Source organism: Nerophis ophidion, linkage group LG23 (genome assembly GCF_033978795.1).
Source record: "Nerophis ophidion isolate RoL-2023_Sa linkage group LG23, RoL_Noph_v1.0, whole genome shotgun sequence".
Lineage (NCBI taxonomy): Eukaryota > Metazoa > Chordata > Actinopteri > Syngnathiformes > Syngnathidae > Nerophis > Nerophis ophidion.
The window spans coordinates 34,152,613-34,173,665 of NC_084633.1; the positions used below are offsets into that span (position 1 = coordinate 34,152,613).

Consider the following 21,053-nt stretch of genomic DNA (forward strand, 5'->3'; position numbering starts at 1 on the left):
GTTAATGGTCTTTGGAACACTTTTACCCTCACAGCGCACCTGTTCTCAGTTTGGTCTTTCTCGGAACATTGCATTTCTTTTGCTCTTCTTCTCAGACGTAAACTGTTGCTTACTGTGAGCATTCTGTTACGTTTACATTGTAGTCTGTTCAGTTTTGTCTTGTTAGTGCATAGATTCCTCGATGCTTCGTGTGCACTCAGAGCTGCACTAGTCTTTTCTTTTGCTTACTCTGCTTCTCAGGTGTGAACAGTTGCTTGTCGGTAGCATTCTGTTTCGTTTGCTTTGAAGTCCCTTCAGTTTTGTCTCGTTAGTGCATAAATTCCTTTATGCTTTCCGTGCATGCAGAGCTGCACTAGTCTTTTCTTTTGCTTACTCCGCTTCCCAGGCATGTACAGTTGCTTACTGGTAGCATTCTGTTACGTTTACTTTGTAGTCTGTTCAGTTTTGTCTTGTTAGTGCATAGATTCCTTTATGCTTTGTGTGCACTCAGCGCTGCACTAGTCTTTTCTTTTGCTTTCCTTCTCAGGTGTAAACTGTTGCTTACTGGTAGCATTCTGGTACGTTTACTTTGTAGTCCGTTCAGTTTTGTCTTGATATTGCATGGATTTCTCGATGATTTGTGTGCACTCAGAGCTGCACTAGTCTTTTATTTTGCTTTGCATCTCAGGCATAAACTGTTGCTTACGGGTAACATTGTTTTATGTTTACATTGTAGTCTGTTCAGTTTTGTTGTGTTATTGCATAGATTTCTCCATGCTTCGTGTGCACTCAGAGCTGCACTAGTCTTTTCTTTTGCTTACTTTGCTTCCCAGGCGTAAAATGTTGCTTATGGGTAGCATTCTGTTACATTTACATTGTAGTCTGTTCAGTTTTGTGTTGTTAGTGCAAATATTCCTCTATGCTTTGTGTGCACTCCGCGCTGCACTAGACTTTTGTTTTTAATTACCGTATTTCCTTGAATTGCCGCCGGGGCGCTAATTAATTTAAAACCTTGTCTAACTCCTGCGCTTATTCAAGGCATGCAGTAAAAGTAAGCAGTCACTAATAATTTTAAAACCTCTTCTCACCCCTGCGCTTACCAAATAGCATGCAGCAAAAAATTGAGTGTGATCTAAATAAATGAATAAAAATAAATAATTCTTCTGCGGTTGCGGCCCGGTGGTTGGGAACCACTGCTCAACACCATGCTATTTGCGTGCCGGTCGGACACATGCATATCGTTGCTTCTCATACGAGATTGCAATGCATACTTGGTCAACAGCCATACCTTTTACACTGATGGTTGTGATATAAACAACTTAAACACTCTTACTAATATGCGCCACACTCTGTGAACCCACACCAAACACATTTCTGGAGAACATGGGCTCTGTAACACATTATAAACGCAACATAAGAATTAACCAGAATCCCAATGCATCCATGACTCTTGGCTATATTATACACACGCCCCCAACCCCGGCCACCTCAACCGGCGCACGGAGAGGAGGGGGGGGCGGGGGGTGTATGCAGTGTTTGGTGCTAGCGGGGTGTATAACATAGCCAAGAGTCATGGGTGCATTGGAATTCTGGGTAATTCTTATGTTGCGTTTATAATGTGTTACAGAGCCCATGTTCTCCAGAAATGTGTTAAGTGTGGGTTCTGTCACGCCTATGGTTCATGTTTTGTTTTGGTCATGCTATGTTTAGTTTTTTGGACATTTAGTTCTGTTTTGCATTTCACTGTTTGTCTTTTTACCATGCCAACTGATTTAGTTTTCATCTGTCATGTCTGATCATGAGTCTTGTATGGCCATACTACCCTGAGCTTCCCCAATCTCATCTGTTCTCAAAGCTAAGTAGTGTCTGGCCTGTTTAGTACTTGGGTGAGAGACTGCCTAGGATTACCAGGTGCTTTTGACCTTTGGACTGTAAGTTCCTTTTTTTTTCGCTCCCTGTTTTGTTAGCATGACAACCAATCAGTTCACCTGTCTTGTCTCACACCTGTTTTCACTTATGTTCATTATTTAAGCCACAGTTACCAGGTAGTCAGTCTGGCAACATCACCTCATTGACGCCCCCGATTATCTGCTTCTTGCCTTGCAATGCTGTCCATTTTGTCCACGTAAGTTTTTGTTATTCATGCCACTGCGCAAGTGTTTTTGTTTCATGTTTATAGTTTATAGCCTTTGTGCTAGTCTTTTGTTTCGTAGCCCAAGTTGTGTACCTCCATTGTGAGCGCTTTTTGTTTGTTCCTGTTTTTAGGTTATTAGTGTTAAAATAAACATGTCTTTACCTTCACGCCGTTTCCACTCCATTCGCTTTGCACCTCGGGAAAACAAACCAAGACCAAGTCCAAGCCTGACAGGTTCACAGAGTGTGGTGCATATTAGTAAGAGTGTTAAAGACAAGTTGTTTATATCACAGCCATCAATGTGATCTGTATGGCTGTGGAACAAGACCCCTGGTTTACACATAGTAAAAGCAAAAAAATAACTCCTCTGCCATTTTGGAAATGACGACAGGGGAAGCGTCACTCGTGACGTCAAAAGTAAGCATGCGCTAATAAATTTGGGGAGCGAGTTCGAGCCGGCAGTAATTCAAGGCTGGTGCATATTACATGTCTATTCAAGGAAATACGGTATATTAAATACCTTATACCCGCACGCCTGCTGTCCTCCGCGTCTTATCGCTACCATGCGGCCGTATCGTCACACCCTCCAAACCCGGGCTTGTTTATGAATCATGTTGTCATTTATTTGTGGCAGTACATTCATCTGCTAGCACAAAAAAAAAAAAAAAACACACACAAAGTGAGAGACTTGAAAATGAGCCCCATCAGTTAAAAGACAGTTGCCATTTTGATAATGACTTCCATTGATGAAATCTGCCATTATTGACCTCGTAGGATTAAGTCATGACAAATAGTCACCATTAATTGACGGCACATAATGGCTTCTGCAACACGCCGCGGTATTTATCACGTTTGAGTTATACCTCATTTATTATCTTTTTTTGTACGCTCGAAGGTTAGAGCATAAACAACATTCTTGAGCTATTTCGAAAACTCAATTTATCAACATGACACGGGGATAAGTATGTTACGCCCGCAAGATATACGTGGAAAAATCTGTCCTACAGAAAATAATGAATCGTTAGGCCTAAGTGTGTCCGACTTACTGCCGGCAATGCGGACCGAGCTCTGACACTGATCATACAGGGAGCGGACCGCCACAATAAAACAGTTCGGTACCCCATACTCTCTGAGCACTCCCCACAGGACTTCCTAGGGACTTGGTCGAATGCCTTCTCCAAGTCCACAAAGCACATGTAGACTGGTTGGGCAAACTCCCATGCACCCTCAAGAACCCTGCCCAGAGTTTAGAGCTGGTCCACAGTTCCACGACCAGGACGAAAACCACACTGTTCCTCCTGAATCTGAGGTTTGACTATCCGATGTAACCTCCTCTCCAGTACACTTGAATAAACCTTACCGGGAAGGCTGAGGAGTCTGATCCCACGTTAGTTGGAACACTAACACGTTTCCAGTGAGGGTTGGACTCCGCCAAGGCTGTCCTTCGTCACCGATTCTGTTCATAACTTTTATGGACAGAATTTCTAGGCGCATTCAAGGCGTTGAGGGGTTCCGGTTTGGTGGCTGCAGGATTAGGTCTCTGCTTTTTGCAGATGACGTGGTCCTGATGGCTTCATCTGACCGGGATCTTCAGCTCTCACTGGATCAGTTCGCAGCCGAGTGTGAAGCGACCGGAATGAGAATCAGCACCTCCAAGTCCGAGTCCATGGTTCTCGCCCGGAAAAGGGTGGAGTGCCATCTCCGGGTTGGGGAGGAGACCCTGCCCCAAGTGGAGGAGTTCAAGTACCTAGGAGTCTTGTTCACGAGTGGGGAAAGAGTGGATCGTGAGATCGACAGGCGGATCGGTGCGGCGTCTTCAGTAATGCGGACGTTGTACCGATCCCTTGTGGTGAAGAAGGAGCTGAGCCAGAAGGCAAAGCTCTCAATTTACCGGTCACCTATGGTCATGAGCTTTGGGTCATGACCGAAAGGATAAGATCACGGATACAAGCGTCCGAAATGAGTTTCCTCCGCCGGGTGGCGGGGCTCTCCCTTAGAGATAGGGTGAGAAGCTCTGCCATCCGGGAGGAACTCAAAGTAAAGCCGCTGCTCCTCCACATCGAGAGGAGCCAGATGAGGTGGCTCGGGCATCTGGTCAGGATGCTACCCGAACGCCTCCCTAGGGAGGTGTTTAGGGCACGTCCAACCGGTAGGAGGCCACGGGGAAGACCCAGGACACGTTGGGAAGACTATCTCTCCCGGCTGGCCTGGGAACGCCTCGGAATCCCCCGGGAAGAGCTGGATGAAGTGGCTGGGGAGAGGACAGTCTGGGCTTCCCTGCTTAGGCTGCTGCCCCCGCGACCCGACCTCGGATAAGCGGAAGATGATGGATGGATGGATGGATGGAGGCCTAAGTGATCATTTTGGGGAGGGGCCAGTGCCAATCACCTTTGGGATCAGGGTCAGTCAGGACCCTTTTGAAGACCGCATGGCCATCAAAGTGGTTTATGCAGCCGCCTTTCTCTCTTTGTAATGGTCCCCTACTCCGGGTGCATCCATGTGACAGTAGGGCCACATGTCAGCCAGTTCACTAGTATGTCAGCGCTCGGAAATAGACAGGCTTCCTGGCAAAGTGCCCGCCTCATGGGGCCTCGCCGCTGACAGCTCTCTTCCTCCAGGCACACTGTTGACACGTCTCCAACACTCTCTCGCTCTCCATTGCTCATTGCCTTGAGTGACTCCCTTTCCATTTTCTAATGTGTATATATCATATGTGCCACACCTTTTGTGTGGTGGCTGCTGTGTCTGCACCCAGGAAGTGGGGCTTTGTGTGTGTGTGTGTGTGTGTGTGTGTGTGTGTGTGTGTGTTTGTGTGTGTGTGTGTGTGTGTGTGTGTGTGTGTGTGTGTGTGTGTGTGTGTTCATATATCTCTCAGGGCATGTGGAGATGTCACAACACCGACTTGTCAGGTGTCAGTGTGAAGATGAGCCCGGGCAACACAACGGCAGCTGTTCGCCGGCCTCTTAATTGGCTGTTTAAAACAACGACAAACAAACGGGAATAAATAAAATTTGATTCACATCCGAATAGAAATTCGGATTCATAATTGCTATTAAAAAATTACATTAACAAATATTACTTAATACATGATTAATGGCATTCGCTTTGCATAGTAGAGTTTTAACTTGCCCTTGCAGATGTAGGGACCAAACTGTAGTTACTGACAGTGGTTTTCTGAAGTGTTCCTGAGCTTATGTGGTGATATCCTTTACACACTGATGTCACTTTTTGATTTAGTACCGCCTGAGGGGATCAAAGGTCACGGGGCATTCAATGTTGGTTTTTTGCCTTGCTGCTTACATGCGGTGATATAAAAAAAATATTATGATAAAAAAATGTTGATATTCTTGTAGTAGTTTTTTTTTAATGTATGAATCGATTTAGAAAGTCCTTAAAATTTCCCTTAAAAATGATTATATTTTTTTTACTTTTTTTTAGATTTTTGAAATCTATGAATTGATTAAAAGAGTCTGAAAAATGTAACATAAAAAAGGATTATAATAAAAAATTGTTGATATCCTATGATTTTTTTTTTTAGATTTCTGAAATCCATGAATTGATTTAGAATGTCCTAGAAATGTCCTTTAAAAAATTATTACATTAAAAAAAATAAGTAAAAAAATACATATATATACATATAAATTTATATATATATATATATATATATATATATATATATATATATATATGTCTTCATATACATACATATATATACATATATATCTTGTATATACACGTACATACATACACATTTATGTTCATATGTATATGTACGTACATATGCATATTTACATACATATACTTATATACACACACACACATATATATATATATATATATATATATATATATATATATATGTTCATATGTATATGTACTTACATATGCCTATTTACCTACATATATTTATATATACACATAAATACATTCACACACATATATATATGTATATATATATATATATATATATATATACATATATATATATATATATATATATATATGTATATATATACTTGTGTGTGTGCATGTATTTATGTGTATATATAAATATATGTAGGTAAATAGGCATATGTATGTACATATACATATGAACATATGTATTATATATATATATATATATATATATATATATATATATATATATATATACATATATATGTACATACACACATCTCTGCATCTACTGTATATATATATATATATATATATATATATATATATATATATATATATATATATATATATATATATATATATATATATAAGTCGGCACGTTGTGTAAATGGTAAATAAAAACAGAATACTATACAAATCCTTTTCAACTTGTATTCAATTGAATAGACTGCAAAGACAAGATGTTTAACATTCGAACTGAGAAAATTAATGTGTTGTTGCAAAAGTTCATTAACTTAAAATTTAATGGCAGCAACATATTGCAAAAAAGTTGTCGCAGGGGCATTTTTACCACTGTGTTACGTGGCGTTTCCTTTTAACACCACTCTGTAAACGTTTGGGAACTGAGGAGACACATTTTTGAAGCTTTTAAGGTGGAATTATTTCCCATTCTTGCTTGATGTACAGCTTAAGTTGTTTAACAGTCCGGGGTCTCTGTTGTGGTATTTTAGGCTTCATAATGTGCCACACATTTTCAATGGGAGACAGGTCTGGACTACTGGCAGGCCAGTCTAGTACCCGCATTCTTTTACTACAAAGCCACGTTGTGTAACATGTGGCTTGGCATTGTCTCGCTGAAATAAGCAGGGGCGTCCATGATAACGTTGCTTGAATGGCAAAATATGTTGCTCCAAAACCTGTATGTACCTTTCAGCATTAATGGTGCCTTCACAGATGTGTAAGTTACCCATGCCTTGGGCACTAATACACCCCCATACCATCACAGATGCTGCCTTTTCAACATTGCGCCTATAACAACCCGGATGGTTCTTTTCATCTTCGATACGGAGGACACAACATCCACAGTTTCCAAAAACTATTTGAAATGTGGACTTGTCAGACCACATAACTTTAGCATGAGTCCATCATAGATGAGCTCGGACAAAGCGAAAACGGCGGCGTTTCCGGGTGCTGTTGATTAATGGCATTCGCTTTGCATAGTTGAGTTTTAACTTGCACTTGCAGATGTAAGGACCAAACTGTAGTTACTGACTGTGGTTTTCTGAAGTGTTCCTGAGCCCATGCGGTGATACCCTTTACACACTGATGTCACTTTTTGATTTATTACCGCCTGAGGGATCAAAGGTCACGGGCATTCAATGTTGGTTTTTGGCCTTGTTGCTTACATGAAGTGATTTTTTTCAAATTCACTGAACCTTTTGATGATATTATGGACTGTAGACGGTGAAATCCCCAAATTCCTTGCAAAAGTTGTTCAACAGACCGGGGTCTCCGTTGTGGTGGTTTAGGCGCCACACATTTTCAATGAGAGACAGGTCTGGACTACAGGCAGGCGAGTCTAGTACCGGCACTCTTTTACTATGAAGCCACACTTGGCTTGGTATTGTCTTGCTGAAATAAGCAGGGGCGTCAATGATAATGTTGCTTGGATGTCAACATTTCTCCAGATTCTCTGAACCTTTTGACGATATCCCGGAGCGTAGATGGTGAAATCCCTAAACTCCTTGCAATAGCTGGTTTAGAAATGTTGTTCTGAGACAGTTGGACGATTTGCTCAGGCATTTGTTGACAAAGTGGGGACCCTCGCATGTCCTTGTTTGTGAATGACTGAGGATTTTGTGGAAGCTACTTTTATAGCCAATCATGGCAGCCACCTATTCCCAATCAGCCCGTTCACCTGTGGGATCTTACAAATAAGTGTTTGATGAGCATTCCTCAACTTTATCGGTCTTTTTGAAACAAATGAGCTAACATTTGCAAAAAATAACAACGTTCCCCAGTTTGTATGTTAAATATCTTGTCTTTGCAGTCTATTCAATTGAATATAAGGTAAAGGATTAGCAAATCATTGTATTCTGTTTTTATTTACCATTTACAGCATGGTGGTGTAGGGGATAGTGCATGTGCCTCACAATACCAAGGTCCTGAGTTCAATCGCGGGCTCGGGATCTTTCTGTGTGGAGTTTTTATGTTCTCCCCGTGACTGCGTGGGTTCCCCCCAGGTACTGCGGCTTCCTCCCACCTCCAAAAACATGCACCTGGTTGATTGATTGGTTGATTGGCAACACTAAATTGCCCCTAGTGTTTGAATGTTGTCTGTCTATCTGTGTTGGCCTTGTGATAATGTAACGATTTGTCCAGGGTGTACCCCGCCTTCCGCCTGATTGTAGCTGAGATAGGCTCCAGCACCCCCTGCGACCCTGAAAGGGACAAGCGGGTAGAAAATGGATGGACAACATACCAACTTCACTGGTTTTGTAGAAAAAAAATCATGATGCTGTCTATCTGTGTTGGCCCTGTGATGAGGTGGCGACTTGTCCGGGGTGTACTCTGCCTTCTGCCCGAATGCAGCTGAGAAAAGCTCCAGCAACCCCCCGCATCCCCGAAAGGAACAAGCGGTAGAAAAATGGATGGACAACGTGCCAACTTCACTGGGTTTGGGGTTTTGTAGAAAATAAATTATGTTGCTATCTATCTGTGTTGGCCATGTGATGAGATGGCGACTTGTCCAGGGTGTACACCGCCTTCCGCCCGAATGCAGCCCCCGCTACCCCGGAAGGGACAAATTGTAGAAAATGGATGGACAACGTGCCAACTTCACTGGTTTTGTTGAAAATAAATCATGATGCTGTCTATCTGTGTTGGCCCTGTGATGAGGTGGCGACTTGTCCATGGTGTACGCCGCCTTCCGCCTGATTGTAGCTGAGATAGGCTCCAGCACCCCCCGCGACCCTGAAAGGGACACGCGGGTAGAAAATGGATGGACAACATACCAACTTCACTGGTTTTGGGGTTTTGTAGAAAAAAAATCATGATGCTGTCTATCTGTGTTGGCCCTGTGATGAGGTGGCGACTTGTCCGGGGTGTACTCTGCCTTCTGCCCGAATGCAGCTGAGAAAAGCTCCAGCAACCCCCCGCATCCCCGAAAGGAACAAGCGGTAGAAAAATGGATGGACAACGTGCCAACTTCACTGGGTTTGGGGTTTTGTAGAAAATAAATTATGTTGCTATCTATCTGTGTTGGCCATGTGATGAGATGGCGACTTGTCCAGGGTGTACACCGCCTTCCGCCCGAATGCAGCCCCCGCTACCCCGGAAGGGACAAATTGTAGGAAATGGATGGACAACGTGCCAACTTCACTGGTTTTGTTGAAAATAAATCATGATGCTGTCTATCTGTGTTGGCCCTGTGATGAGGTGGCGACTTGTCCATGGTGTACGCCGCCTTCCACCTGATTGTAGCTGATATAGGCTTCTGTGGCACCCCCCCCCGCGACCCCAAAAGGGACAAGCAGTAGAAAATGGATGAATGTGACCACTTCAAAACAAAGCAACTTGTAACTTGCAACTTGACGAAGGACAAAAGTGCAAAAGACAAAAACTGACTTTCAAAAAAGTGCAAAAAAAAAACATGTCCTTCAAAAAAGTGCAAAGGACCAAAACTGTCCTTCAAAACAAACCAACTTGTCCCGCAACTTTTTGGAATAGCTGCCGCAGATACTGGCATTTTGGGCCTGTAAAAGCCTTCAGAATCCTGGGGATTTACGGGGGTTAGGAACTTTTGTCCTTTGCACTTTTTTGAAGGACAGTTTTTTTCCTTTGCACTTTTTTGAAGTACAGTTTGTGTCCCCCTGCACTTTTTTAAAGGACAGTTTGTGTCCCCTGCACTTTTTAAAGGACAGTTTTTGTCTCCCTGCACTTTTTTGAAGGACAGTTTTTGTCCTATACACTTTTTTTAAGTACAGTTTGTGTCCCCTGCACTCTTTTGAAGGACAGTTTTTGTCCACTGCACTTTTTTGAAGGACATGTTTTTTCTTTTGCACTTTTTTGAAGGACATTTTTTGTCCTATGCACTTTTTTGAAGGACAATTTTTATCCCCTGCACTTTTTTGAAGGACATGGGTTTTTTTCGCACTTTTTTTGAAGGACATTTTTTGTGCTATGCACTTTTTTGAAGGACAGTTTTTATCCTTTGCACTTTTTTGAAGGACAGTGGACAAAAGGATAAAAGTGCAAAGGACAAAAACTGTCTTTCAAAAAAGAGCAAAGGATAAAAACTGTCCTTCAAAAAAGTGCAAAAAATAAAAACTATTATTTGAAAAAGTGCAAAAGGACAAAAACTGTCCTTCAAAACAGTGCAAAGGACAAAAATTGTCCTTCAAAAAAGTGCAAAAAATAAAAACTATTATTTGAAAAAGTGCAAAAGGACAAAAACTGTCCTTCAAAAAAGTGCAAAGGACAAAAATTGTCCTTCAATAAAGTGCAGGGGACAAATAATGTCCTTCAAAAAAAGTGCAAAAGATAAAAACTATTATTTGAAAAAGTGCAAAAGCTCACTCAGTTACCTCAGTTTTTGTCCTTTTGCACTTTTTCAAATATAGTTTTTATCTTTTCTACTTTTTTGAAGGACAGTTTTTGTCCTTTGCACTTTTTTGAAGGACAGTGGACAAAAGGATAAAAGTGCAAAGGACAAAAACTGTCTTTCAAAAAAGAGCAAAGGATAAAAACTGTCCTTCAAAAAAGTGCAAAAAATAAAAACTATTATTTGAAAAAGTGCAAAAGGACAAAAACTGTCCTTCAAAAAAGTGCAAAGGACAAAAATTGTCCTTCAAAAAAGTGCAAAAAATAAAAACTATTATTTGAAAAAGTGCAAAAGGACAAAAACTGTCCTTCAAAAAAGTGCAAAGGACAAAAATTGTCCTTCAATAAAGTGCAGGGGACAAATAATGTCCTTCAAAAAAAGTGCAAAAGATAAAAACTATTATTTGAAAAAGTGCAAAAGCTCACTCAGTTACCTCAGTTTTTGTCCTTTTGCACTTTTTCAAATATAGTTTTTATCTTTTCTACTTTTTTGAAGGACAGTTTTTGTCCTTTGCACTTTTTTCAAGGACAGTGGACAAAAGGATAAAAGTGCAAAGGACAAAAACTGTCTTTCAAAAAAGAGCAAAGGATAAAAACTGTCCTTCAAAAAAGTGCAAAAAATAAAAACTATTATTTGAAAAAGTGCAAAAGGACAAAAACTGCCCTTCAAAAAAGTGCAAAGGACAAAAATTGTCCTTCAAAAAAGTGCAGGGGACAAATAATGTCCTTCAAAAAAAGTGCAAAAGATAAAAACTATTATTTGAAAAAGTGCAAAAGCTCACTTAGTTACCTCAGTTTTTGTCCTTTTGCACTTTTTCAAATATAGTTTGTATCTTTTCTACTTTTTTGAAGGACAGTTTTTGTCCTTTGCACTTTTTTGAAGGACAGTGGACAAAAGGATAAAAGTGCAAAGGACAAAAACTGTCTTTCAAAAAAGAGCAAAGGATAAAAACTGTCCTTCAAAAAAGTGCAAAAAATAAAAACTATTATTTGAAAAAGTGCAAAAGGACAAAAACTGCCCTTCAAAAAAGTGCAAAGGACAAAAATTGTCCTTCAAAAAAGTGCAGGGGACAAATAATGTCCTTCAAAAAAAGTGCAAAAGATAAAAACTATTATTTGAAAAAGTGCAAAAGCTCACTCAGTTACCTCAGTTTTTGTCCTTTTGCACTTTTTCAAATATAGTTTGTATCTTTTCTACTTTTTTGAAGGACAGTTTTTATCCTTTGCACTTTTTTGAAGGACAGGTTTTTTTCTTTTGCACTTTCTTGAAGGACGGTTTTTATCCTTTCCACTTTTTTGAAGAACAGTGGACAAAATGACAAAAGTGCAAAGGACAAAAACTGTCCTTCAGAAAAGTGCAAAGGACAAAAATTGTCCTTCAAAAAAGTGCAGGGGATAAACAATGTCCTTCCAAAAAAGTGCAAAAAATAAAAACTATTATTTGAAAAAGTGCAAAAGCTCACTATTCCGTGTCAGTTTTTGTCCTTTTGTACTTTTTCAAATATAGTTTTTATCTTTTGCACTTTTTGAAGGACAGTTTTTGTCCCCTGCACTTTTTTGAAGGACAGTTGTTGTCCTATGCATTATTTTGAAGGACAGTTTTTGTCCTTTGCACTTTTTTGAAGGACATGTTTTTTCTTTTGCACTTTTTTGAAGGACAGTTTTTGTCCTATGCACTTTTTTTAAAAACAGTTTTTATCCTTTGTACTTTTTTGAAGGACAGTAGACAAAAGGACAAAAGTGCAAAGGACTATTATTCAAAAAAGTGCAAGGGATAACAACTGTCCTTCAAAAAAGTGCAAAGGATAAAAACTGTCCTTCAAAAAAGTGCCAAAGAAAAAACATGTCCTTCAAAAAAGTGCAAAGGACGAAAACTTTCCTTTAAAACAGAACAACTTGTCCCGCAACTTTCTGGGTAAGCTGCCGCAGATTCTGGAATTTTGGGACTGTAAAAGCCTTCAGAATCCTGGGGGTTTGGGGGGGACTGAATAAAGTGTGACCCGGAACAGTGAGTTTCTTCAGCGGTCGATCTGAGCTTGGCACTTTTTCAAATGATAGTTTTTATCTTTTGCACTTTTTTGAAGGACAGTTTTTTGTCCTTTTTCACTTTTTCAAACCATAGTTTTTATCTTTTGCATTTTTTTGAAAGACAGTTTTTGTCCTTTTGCACTTTTTCAAATAATAGTTTTTATTTTGCACTTTTTTGAAGTACAGTTTTTGTCTTTTGTACTTTTTTGAAGGACAGTTTGTGTCCCCTGCCCTTTTCTGCAGGACAGTTTTTCTCCCTTGCAATTTTTTGAAAGACAGTATTTATCTTTTGAAACTTTTTTGGAAGGACAGTTTTTGTCCCTTGCACGTTTTTGAAGGACAGTTTTTGTCCTTTGCACTTTTGTGAAGGACAGTTTTTATCCTTTGCACATTTTTGAAGGACAGTGGACAAAAGGACCAAATTGCAAAGGACAAAAACTGTCTTTTAAAAAAGTGCAGGGGACAAAACTGTCCTTAAAAAAAGTGCAAACGATACAAACTGTTCTTTGAAAAAGTACAAAGGACAAAAACTGTCCTGCAGAAAAAGTGCAAAGGAAAATAACCGTCCTTCTAAAAAGTGCAGGGGACAAAACTGTCCTTCAAAAAAGTGCAAAGGACAAAAACTGTCCTTCAAAAAAATGCAGGGGACAGAAACTGTCCTTCAAAAAAGTGCAAAAGATAAAAACTGTTCTTTGAAAAAGTAAAAAGGATAAAAACTGTCCTTCAAAAAATTGCAAAGGACAAAAACTGTTCTTCACAACAAAGCAACTTGTCCCGCAACTTTCTGGAAAAGCTGCTGCAGATTTTGGCATTTTGGGCCCGTAAAAGCCTTCAGAATCCCAGGGGTTTGGGGGGGACTGAATAAAGTGCGACACGGAACAGTGAGCTTCTTCAGCGGACGATGTGTCCCCTGCACTTTTTTGAAAGACAGTTTTTGTCCCCTGCACTTTTTTGAAGGACATGTTTTTTCTTTTGCACTTTTTTGAAGGACATTTTTTGTCCTATGCATTTTTTTGAAGGACAATTTTTATCCCCTGCACTTTTTTGAAGGACATGGGGTTTTTTTTGGACTTTTTTGAAGGACATTTTTTGTCCTATGCACTTTTTGAAGGACAATTTTTATCCTTTGGACTTTTTTGAAGGGCAGTAAACAAAAGGACAAAAGTGCAAAGGATAAAAACTGTCCTTCACAAAAGTGCAAAAAATAAAAACTATTATTTGAAAAAGTGCAAAAGGACAAAAACTGTCCTTCAAAAAAGTGCAAAGGACAAAAATTGTCCTTCAAAAAAGTGCAGGGGACAAATAATGTCCTTCAAAAAAAGTGCAAAAGATAAAAACTATTATTTGAAAAAGTGCAAAAGCTCACTCAGTTACCTCAGTTTTTGTCCTTTTGCACTTTTTCAAATATAGTTTTTATCTTTTCTGCTTTTTTGAAGGACAGTTTTTGTCCTTTGCACTTTTTTGAATGACAGTCCGTGTACCCAGCACTTTTTTAAAGGACAGTTGTTGTCCTTTGCAATTTTTTGAAGGACAGTTTTTATCTTTTGCTCCTTTTTTTGAAGGAAAGTTTTTGTCCCCTGCACTTTTTTGAAAGACAGTTTTTGTCCTTTGCACTTTTTTGAAGGACGGGTTTTTTCTTTTGCACTTTCTTGAAGGACGGTTTCTATCCTTTCCACTTTTTTGAAGGACAGTGGACAAAAGTGCAAAGGACAAAAACTGTCCTTCAAAACAAAGCAACTTTCTGGAAAAGCTGCCGCAGATTCAGGCGTTTTGGGCCCGTAAAAGCCTTCAGAATCCTGGGAGGGTTTGGGGGGGGGGGGGGGGGGGGGGGACTGAATAAAGTGCGACACGGAACAGTGAGCTTCTTCAGCGGACGATTTGAAGGTCACATGAAGGAGAGAGCGGTGTTCCCACAGCCAGCAGCAGCACGGCTAGAAAGACTAAGAAAGGGAGGTGTGAGGGACAGATGGACAAACACAGTATTTGTCTTCTTGGCAGGACTTCCAAAGCTCCCGATCAACTCTCCATCTGTGGCCCTTCTCTCTCTCTCTCTCTCTCTCTCTCTCTCTCTCTCTCTCTCCGCCATCTCGCTCTGTTTACCTCACACATTGCGGCCCCTTCCCCAAACGTCTGTTCATACAAACCCGTCTGCCGCCTTCTGGATCTCCCTCTGATCGGCGCTCTCTGTCTCCCGCACCCAGGGCTGCTGTCCGTGTCCTACGACGAGTGGGACTACGGCCTGGAGGCCCGCGTCCGCGACGGCGTGGCTATCATCACCATGGCGACCTCCACCATGATGATGGACAGAGGGCCGCACACCTTGCTCAAGTCCGAGTGCCACGGAGCTCCTGACAAGAAGACCCCCGTCTCAGGCAACCCTAACGAGGTGCTCAGGTGAGTGGTGGTGTCCGTCCTGGGAGGACTTGTGGGTCTGATCCAGCACTCTTTTTCAGTTGTGAACATGTCCTTTGCACTTTTCTGAAGGACAGTTTGTGTCCCCTGCACTTTTTTGAAAGACAGTTTTTGTCTCCTGCACTTTTTTTTGAGGGACAGTTTTTGTCCTTTGCACTTTTTTGAAGGATAGATGTTTCTCCTTTGCACATTTTTCAAAAGACAGTTTTTATATTTTGCACTTTTTTGAAAGACAGTTTTTGTCCCGTGCACTTTTTTGAAGGACAGTTTTTGTACTTAGCAACTTTTTCAAGGTACAGTTTTTGTCCTTTGCACTTTTCTGAAGGACAGTTTGTGTCCCCTGCACTCTTTTGAAGGACATTTTTTGTCCCCTGCAATTTTTTTGAGGGACAGTTTTTGTCCTTTGCACTTTTTTGAAGGACAGTTTTTGTCCTCTGCACTTTTTTTGAGGGACAGTTTTTGTCCTTTGCACTTTTTTGCGAGGACAGATGTTTCTCCTTCGCACTTTTTTCAAAAGACAGTTTTTATATTTTGCACTTTTTTGAAAGACAGTTTTTGTCCCGTGCACTTTTTTGAAGGACAGTTTTTGTCCTTTGCACTTTTTTGAAGGACAGTTTTCGTCCCCTGCACTTTTTTTGAAGGACAGTTTTTGTCCTTTGCACTTTTTTGCGAGGACAGATGTTTCTCCTTTGCACTTTTTTCAAAGGACAGTTTTTATATTTTGCACTTTTTTGAAAGACAGTTTTTGTCCCGTGCACTTTTTTGAAGGACAGTTTTTGTACTTAGCAACTTTTTCAAGGTACAGTTTTTGTCCTTTGCACTTATTTGAAGGACAATTTTGTCCCCTGCACTTTTTTGAAGGACAGTTTTTGTCTCCTGCACTTTTTTGGAGGATATTTTTTATCCTATGCACTTTTTTGAAGTACCGTTTTTGTCCTTTTGCACTTTTTCAAAACAACAGTTTTTTATCTTTTGCACTTTTTTGAACGGCAGTTTTTGTCTCCTGCACTTTTTTGAAGGATTGTTTTTATCATTTGCACATTTTTAAGGATAGTTTTTGTCCAATGCACTTTTTTTAAGGACACTGGACAAAATGACAAAAGTGCAAAGGACAAACACTGTCCTCTTTTGAAGGACTGTTTTATCCTTTGCACTTTTTAAAGGACAATGTTTGTACTTAGCACTTTTTCAAGGACAGTTTTTGTCCTTTGCACTTTTTTGAAGGCAGTTTTTGTCCCCTGCACTTTTTTTGAAGGACAGTTTTTGTCCCCTGCACTTTTTTGAAGGACAGTTTTTGTCCTTTGCACATTGTTAAGGATAGTTTTTGTCCAATGCACTTTTTTTAAGGACAATGGACAAAATGACAATAGTGCAAAGGACAAAAACTGTCCTCTTTTGAAAGACAGTTTTGTCCTTTGCACTTTTTAAAGGACAGTTTTTGTACTTAGCACTTTTTCAAGAACAGTTTTTATCTTTTGCACTTTTTTGAAGGACAGTTTTTGTCCCCTGCACTTTTTTGAAGGACAGTTTTTGTCCTTTGCACTATTTTGAAGGACAAGTTTTGTCCCCTGCACTTTTTTGAAGGACAGTTTTTGTCCATAGCACTTTTTTAAAGGACAGTTTTTGTCCTTTGCACTTTTTTTGAAGGACTGTTTTTGTCCTTTTGCACTTTTTCAAAAAACAGTTTCTATCTTTTGCACTTTTTTGAAGGACAGTTGTTGTCCTTTGCACTTTTTTGAAGGACAGTTTTTGTCCTTTTGCACTTTTTCAAAGAACAGTTTTTATCTTTTGCACTTTTTTGAAGGATAGTTTTTATCCTTTGCACATTTTTAAGGATAGTTTTTGTCCAATGCATTTTTTTTAAGGACAATGGACAAAATGACAAAAACTGCACTTTTTTGAAGGAGTTTTTGTCCTTTGCACTTTTTCAAAGGACGGCTTTTGTCACCTGCACTTTTTTAAAGGACATTTTTGTCCTTTGCACTTTTTCAAATTAGTTGATGCCCTTTTGCACTTTTCCAAAGGACAGTTTTTGTCCTTTGCACTTTTTCTAAGGGCAGTTTTTGTCCCTTGCAGGTTTAGACTGGCAACAAAAATCCAAACTGATTTGGTGTGCAGTGTAAACGGGGCCTTAAAAGGCCAATTTCAAAACGAATCCACGCAAGATTGTGTTTTTTAGTGCATGTAAACATAGTAAGGGTCTAAGCTGGGATGGGGTCCCAGAACTGGACCCTGACACTCTACATCCTTACTGTCCCAGACATGACTCTAGTGAACCGCGATGCTGTTGAACAGTACCCAGATGTACATGCACACACTCACCTTCATCCCCTATTTCAGGGGTAGGGAACCTATGGCTCGCGAGCCAGATGCGGCTCTTTTGATGACTGCATCTGGCTCTCAGATAAAGCTGAGCTGACATTGCTTAACACAATAAGTAATGAATAATTCCACTTGTAATCACAGTGTTAAAAATAACGTTAAAAATGCTCATGCATTTGAATCCATCGATCCTTTTTCTACCGCACCTGTTCAAGAAGTTACCTTAAGGGTAAGAAATAATTTATTTATTATTGGTTAGTGTAGGGCTAGCCCTCTTGGGGGGTTCTTTGACAAGGCCCAGGTGGGCCATTTAAATAAATAAATAAATGGGTTGTACTTGTATGGCGCTTTTCTACCTTCAAGGTACTCAAAGCGCTTTGACACTACTTCCTCATTTACCCATTCACACACACATTCACACACTGATGGAGGGAGCTGCCATGCAAGGCGCCAACCAGCACCCATCAGGAGCAAGGGTGAAGTGTCTTGCTCAGGACACAACGGACGTGACGAGGTTGGTACTAGGTGGGAATTGAACCAGGGATGCTCGGGTTGCGCACGGCCACTCTCCCCACTGCGCCACGCCGTCCCACACAGCTGTCAGCTGTCGCTGATTTCGAGGATGTCGTAATGGTTTGTGCAGCCCTTTGAGACACTAGTGATTTAGGGCTATATAAGTAAACATTGATTGATTGATTGATTTCGATGCCAGTCCTGGCAACACCCCGCTTCGCTGCAGACCCGCAGGCCACGCCCCCTCCTAAATTAGCTTCAGAATAACAACGTTATTACAAAGAATAAGAGACCTATTATACTCTAGAAATGTTGGTCTAACTTAAAAATGTACACTTTTAGTTCTGTTCAGTGTTAAAAATATATTATATGGCTCTTACATAAATACATTTTGAAATATTTGGCTTTTTGGCTCTCTCAGCCAAAAAGGTTCCCGACCTCTGCCCTATATCAAACCCGTCCCCTCCTCCCCACTGACTGTCTGGGCGGGAGACCCTTTTGAACTGGCTGTGAAGCGCGGCACACGGCACCACTTTACTCTGCGCGGCGCCCCTAATTGGTCCCGATGGCGTTTGCAGTGGGCAAACACACCGGACCCCCGGACCCCCCCCCGGTCACGGTGCTCTGAATTGAGCCGGGCAGAGTCACACCCTTTCAGTGGGCGGGATTCTTGTTTACAGGAGCTCGACAGTGTGTGCGTGTGTTTGTGTGTGTGTGTGTGTGTGTGTGTGTGTGTGTGCGTGTGTGTGTGTGTGTGTGTGTGTGTGTGTGTGTGTGTGTGTGTGTGTGTGCGCGCGCGGCGCAGGATTACACGCTAATCTGCAGTCCTCCCACAGACGGTGTGGCGACAACACATTCCTCTAGCGTGGATTAAACGTGGCTGTGATGTCCTGTTCCTGGCCTCACCGAACTGGGTCACCGTCTCCGTGGCGACCCCACACCTCCTGTACACCCGTACGTCCCAATAATTAATAACTGCAGTGGCACTTAGCGGTAAATTCCCTTCGCCGAGGAGGAACGTTCTGATGAACTATTATGGTCTGCCATTAATTGGAAGGAGGTATGAAATATGCGCGGCAACTAAAGGACCCTCCAGGTGGTAGCGAGGTGGTGATAATGCACTCCACACTCTCTAGGGGAGGGGGGGAAAGTCGCAAAAAAATACAAACACCAAAACACAACAACATAAAGCAACAACACAACAACATAAAGTCTCAACACAACAACATGAAGCCAAAACACAACACCATGAAGCCACAATGACATAAAGCCACAATACAACATAAAGCCACAAAAAAACAACATTAAAGCCACAACACAGCATAAAGTCGCAACACAACAACATAAGGGCCGCAACAGAACAACGTAGGGCCACAACACAACAACATGAAGCCACAATGACACAACCACAACACAACATGAAGCCGCAAAACAACAACATTAAAGCCACAACACAACATAAAGTCACAACACAACAACATAGGGCCACAGCACAACAACATGAAGCCACAACTCAACAACATGAAGCCACAATAACATAAAGCCACGACACAACATAAAGCCACAAAACAACAGCACTAAAGCCACAACACAACAACATAATACCACAACACAATAACAAAGACACAACACAATAACAAAGCCACAACACAACAATATTAAGCCAAAACAGAAGGATAAAGCCAAAACCCAACTATAAAACACCACAACACAATAACAAAGCCACAAAAAAACAACTATAAACCAAAACACAATAACAAAGCCACAACACAACAACATCTAAACACAACACAACAACATTAAGCCAAAACACAAAAAATAAATCCACAACACAACTAAAAAACACAACACAATAACAAAGCCACAACACAACAACTATAAACCACAACACCATAACAAAGCCACAGCACAATAACATAAAGCCAAAACACAACAACAAAACGCCACAACACAATAACATAAAGCCACAACACAACAACTATAAACCACAACACCATAGCGAAGCCACAACACAACAACATAAAGCCAAAACACAACAAAAAAAGCCACGACACAATAACATAAAGCCACAACACAACAATATTAAGCCACAATAACACAAAGCCACAACACAACACCATAAAGCCACAACACAACAACATAAAGCCACAACAAAACTATAAACCACAACACAATAACAAAGCCACAACACAATAACATAAAGTCACAACACAACAACATAAAGCCAAAACACAACAAAGTGAAGCCACAACACAATAACATAAAGCCACGACACAACAACATATTGACACAACACAACAACATAAAGCCAAAACACAATAAAGTGAAGCCACAACACAATAACATAAAGCCACGACACAACAACGTACTGACACAACACAACAACATAAAGCCAAAACACAACAACATAAAACCAAAACACAACAACATAAAGCCACAACACAACATAAAGCCACAAGACAACATAAAGCCACAACACAACAACATAAAGCCGCAACACGATCACATAAAGCCACAGCACAACGTATAGCCACAACACAACAATATAAAGCCACAACATAACAACATAAAGCCACAACACAATAACATAAACCAAAAACCCAACATTTAGCCACAACACATAAACATAAAGTCACAACATAACAACATAGAGCCACAACACAAAAAACATAAAGCCACAACAACGCATAGCTACAACACAACAACATAAAGCCACAACACAACATAAAGCCACAACACAACAACATAAAGCCACAGCACCACAACATATAGTCAAAATACGGAAACATAAAGACCACAACACAACAACATAAAGCCAAACACAACAACTTAAAGCCAAAACACAACAACATAAAGCCACAACACAATAACAAAGCCACAACACAATAATATAAAGCCGCAACACAACAACATATAGTTAAAACACAACAACATGAAGCCACAACACAACAACATAAAGCCACAACACAACAACATAAAGCCACAACACAACAACATAAAGCCACAACACAACAACATAAAGCCACAACACAATAAGCCTAAAAAAAGGTGGAAGTGACAGTGGACAAGTTTCGGCGACTCACCGACTTCCTGAGACAGAGAGGTAAAAAGTGTGTAATGAACAAAGTTAAAAAGTGTGTAGTGAACAAAGTTAAAAAGTGTGTAA

At 40.6% G+C, this 21,053-nt stretch overlaps 1 protein-coding gene across 1 annotated transcript in view; it reads left to right on the plus strand.

Moving 5' to 3' along the window:
• LOC133541130 (glutamate receptor ionotropic, NMDA 2B-like) overlaps positions 1-21,053 on the plus strand; it is a 553,382-nt gene that overhangs the window by 358,551 nt on the left and 173,778 nt on the right. The window contains exon 7 of the mRNA XM_061884238.1: positions 14,842-15,034. Within this exon, the coding sequence (XP_061740222.1) occupies positions 14,842-15,034 (193 nt within the window). The remainder of the gene's footprint in view (positions 1-14,841; positions 15,035-21,053) is intronic.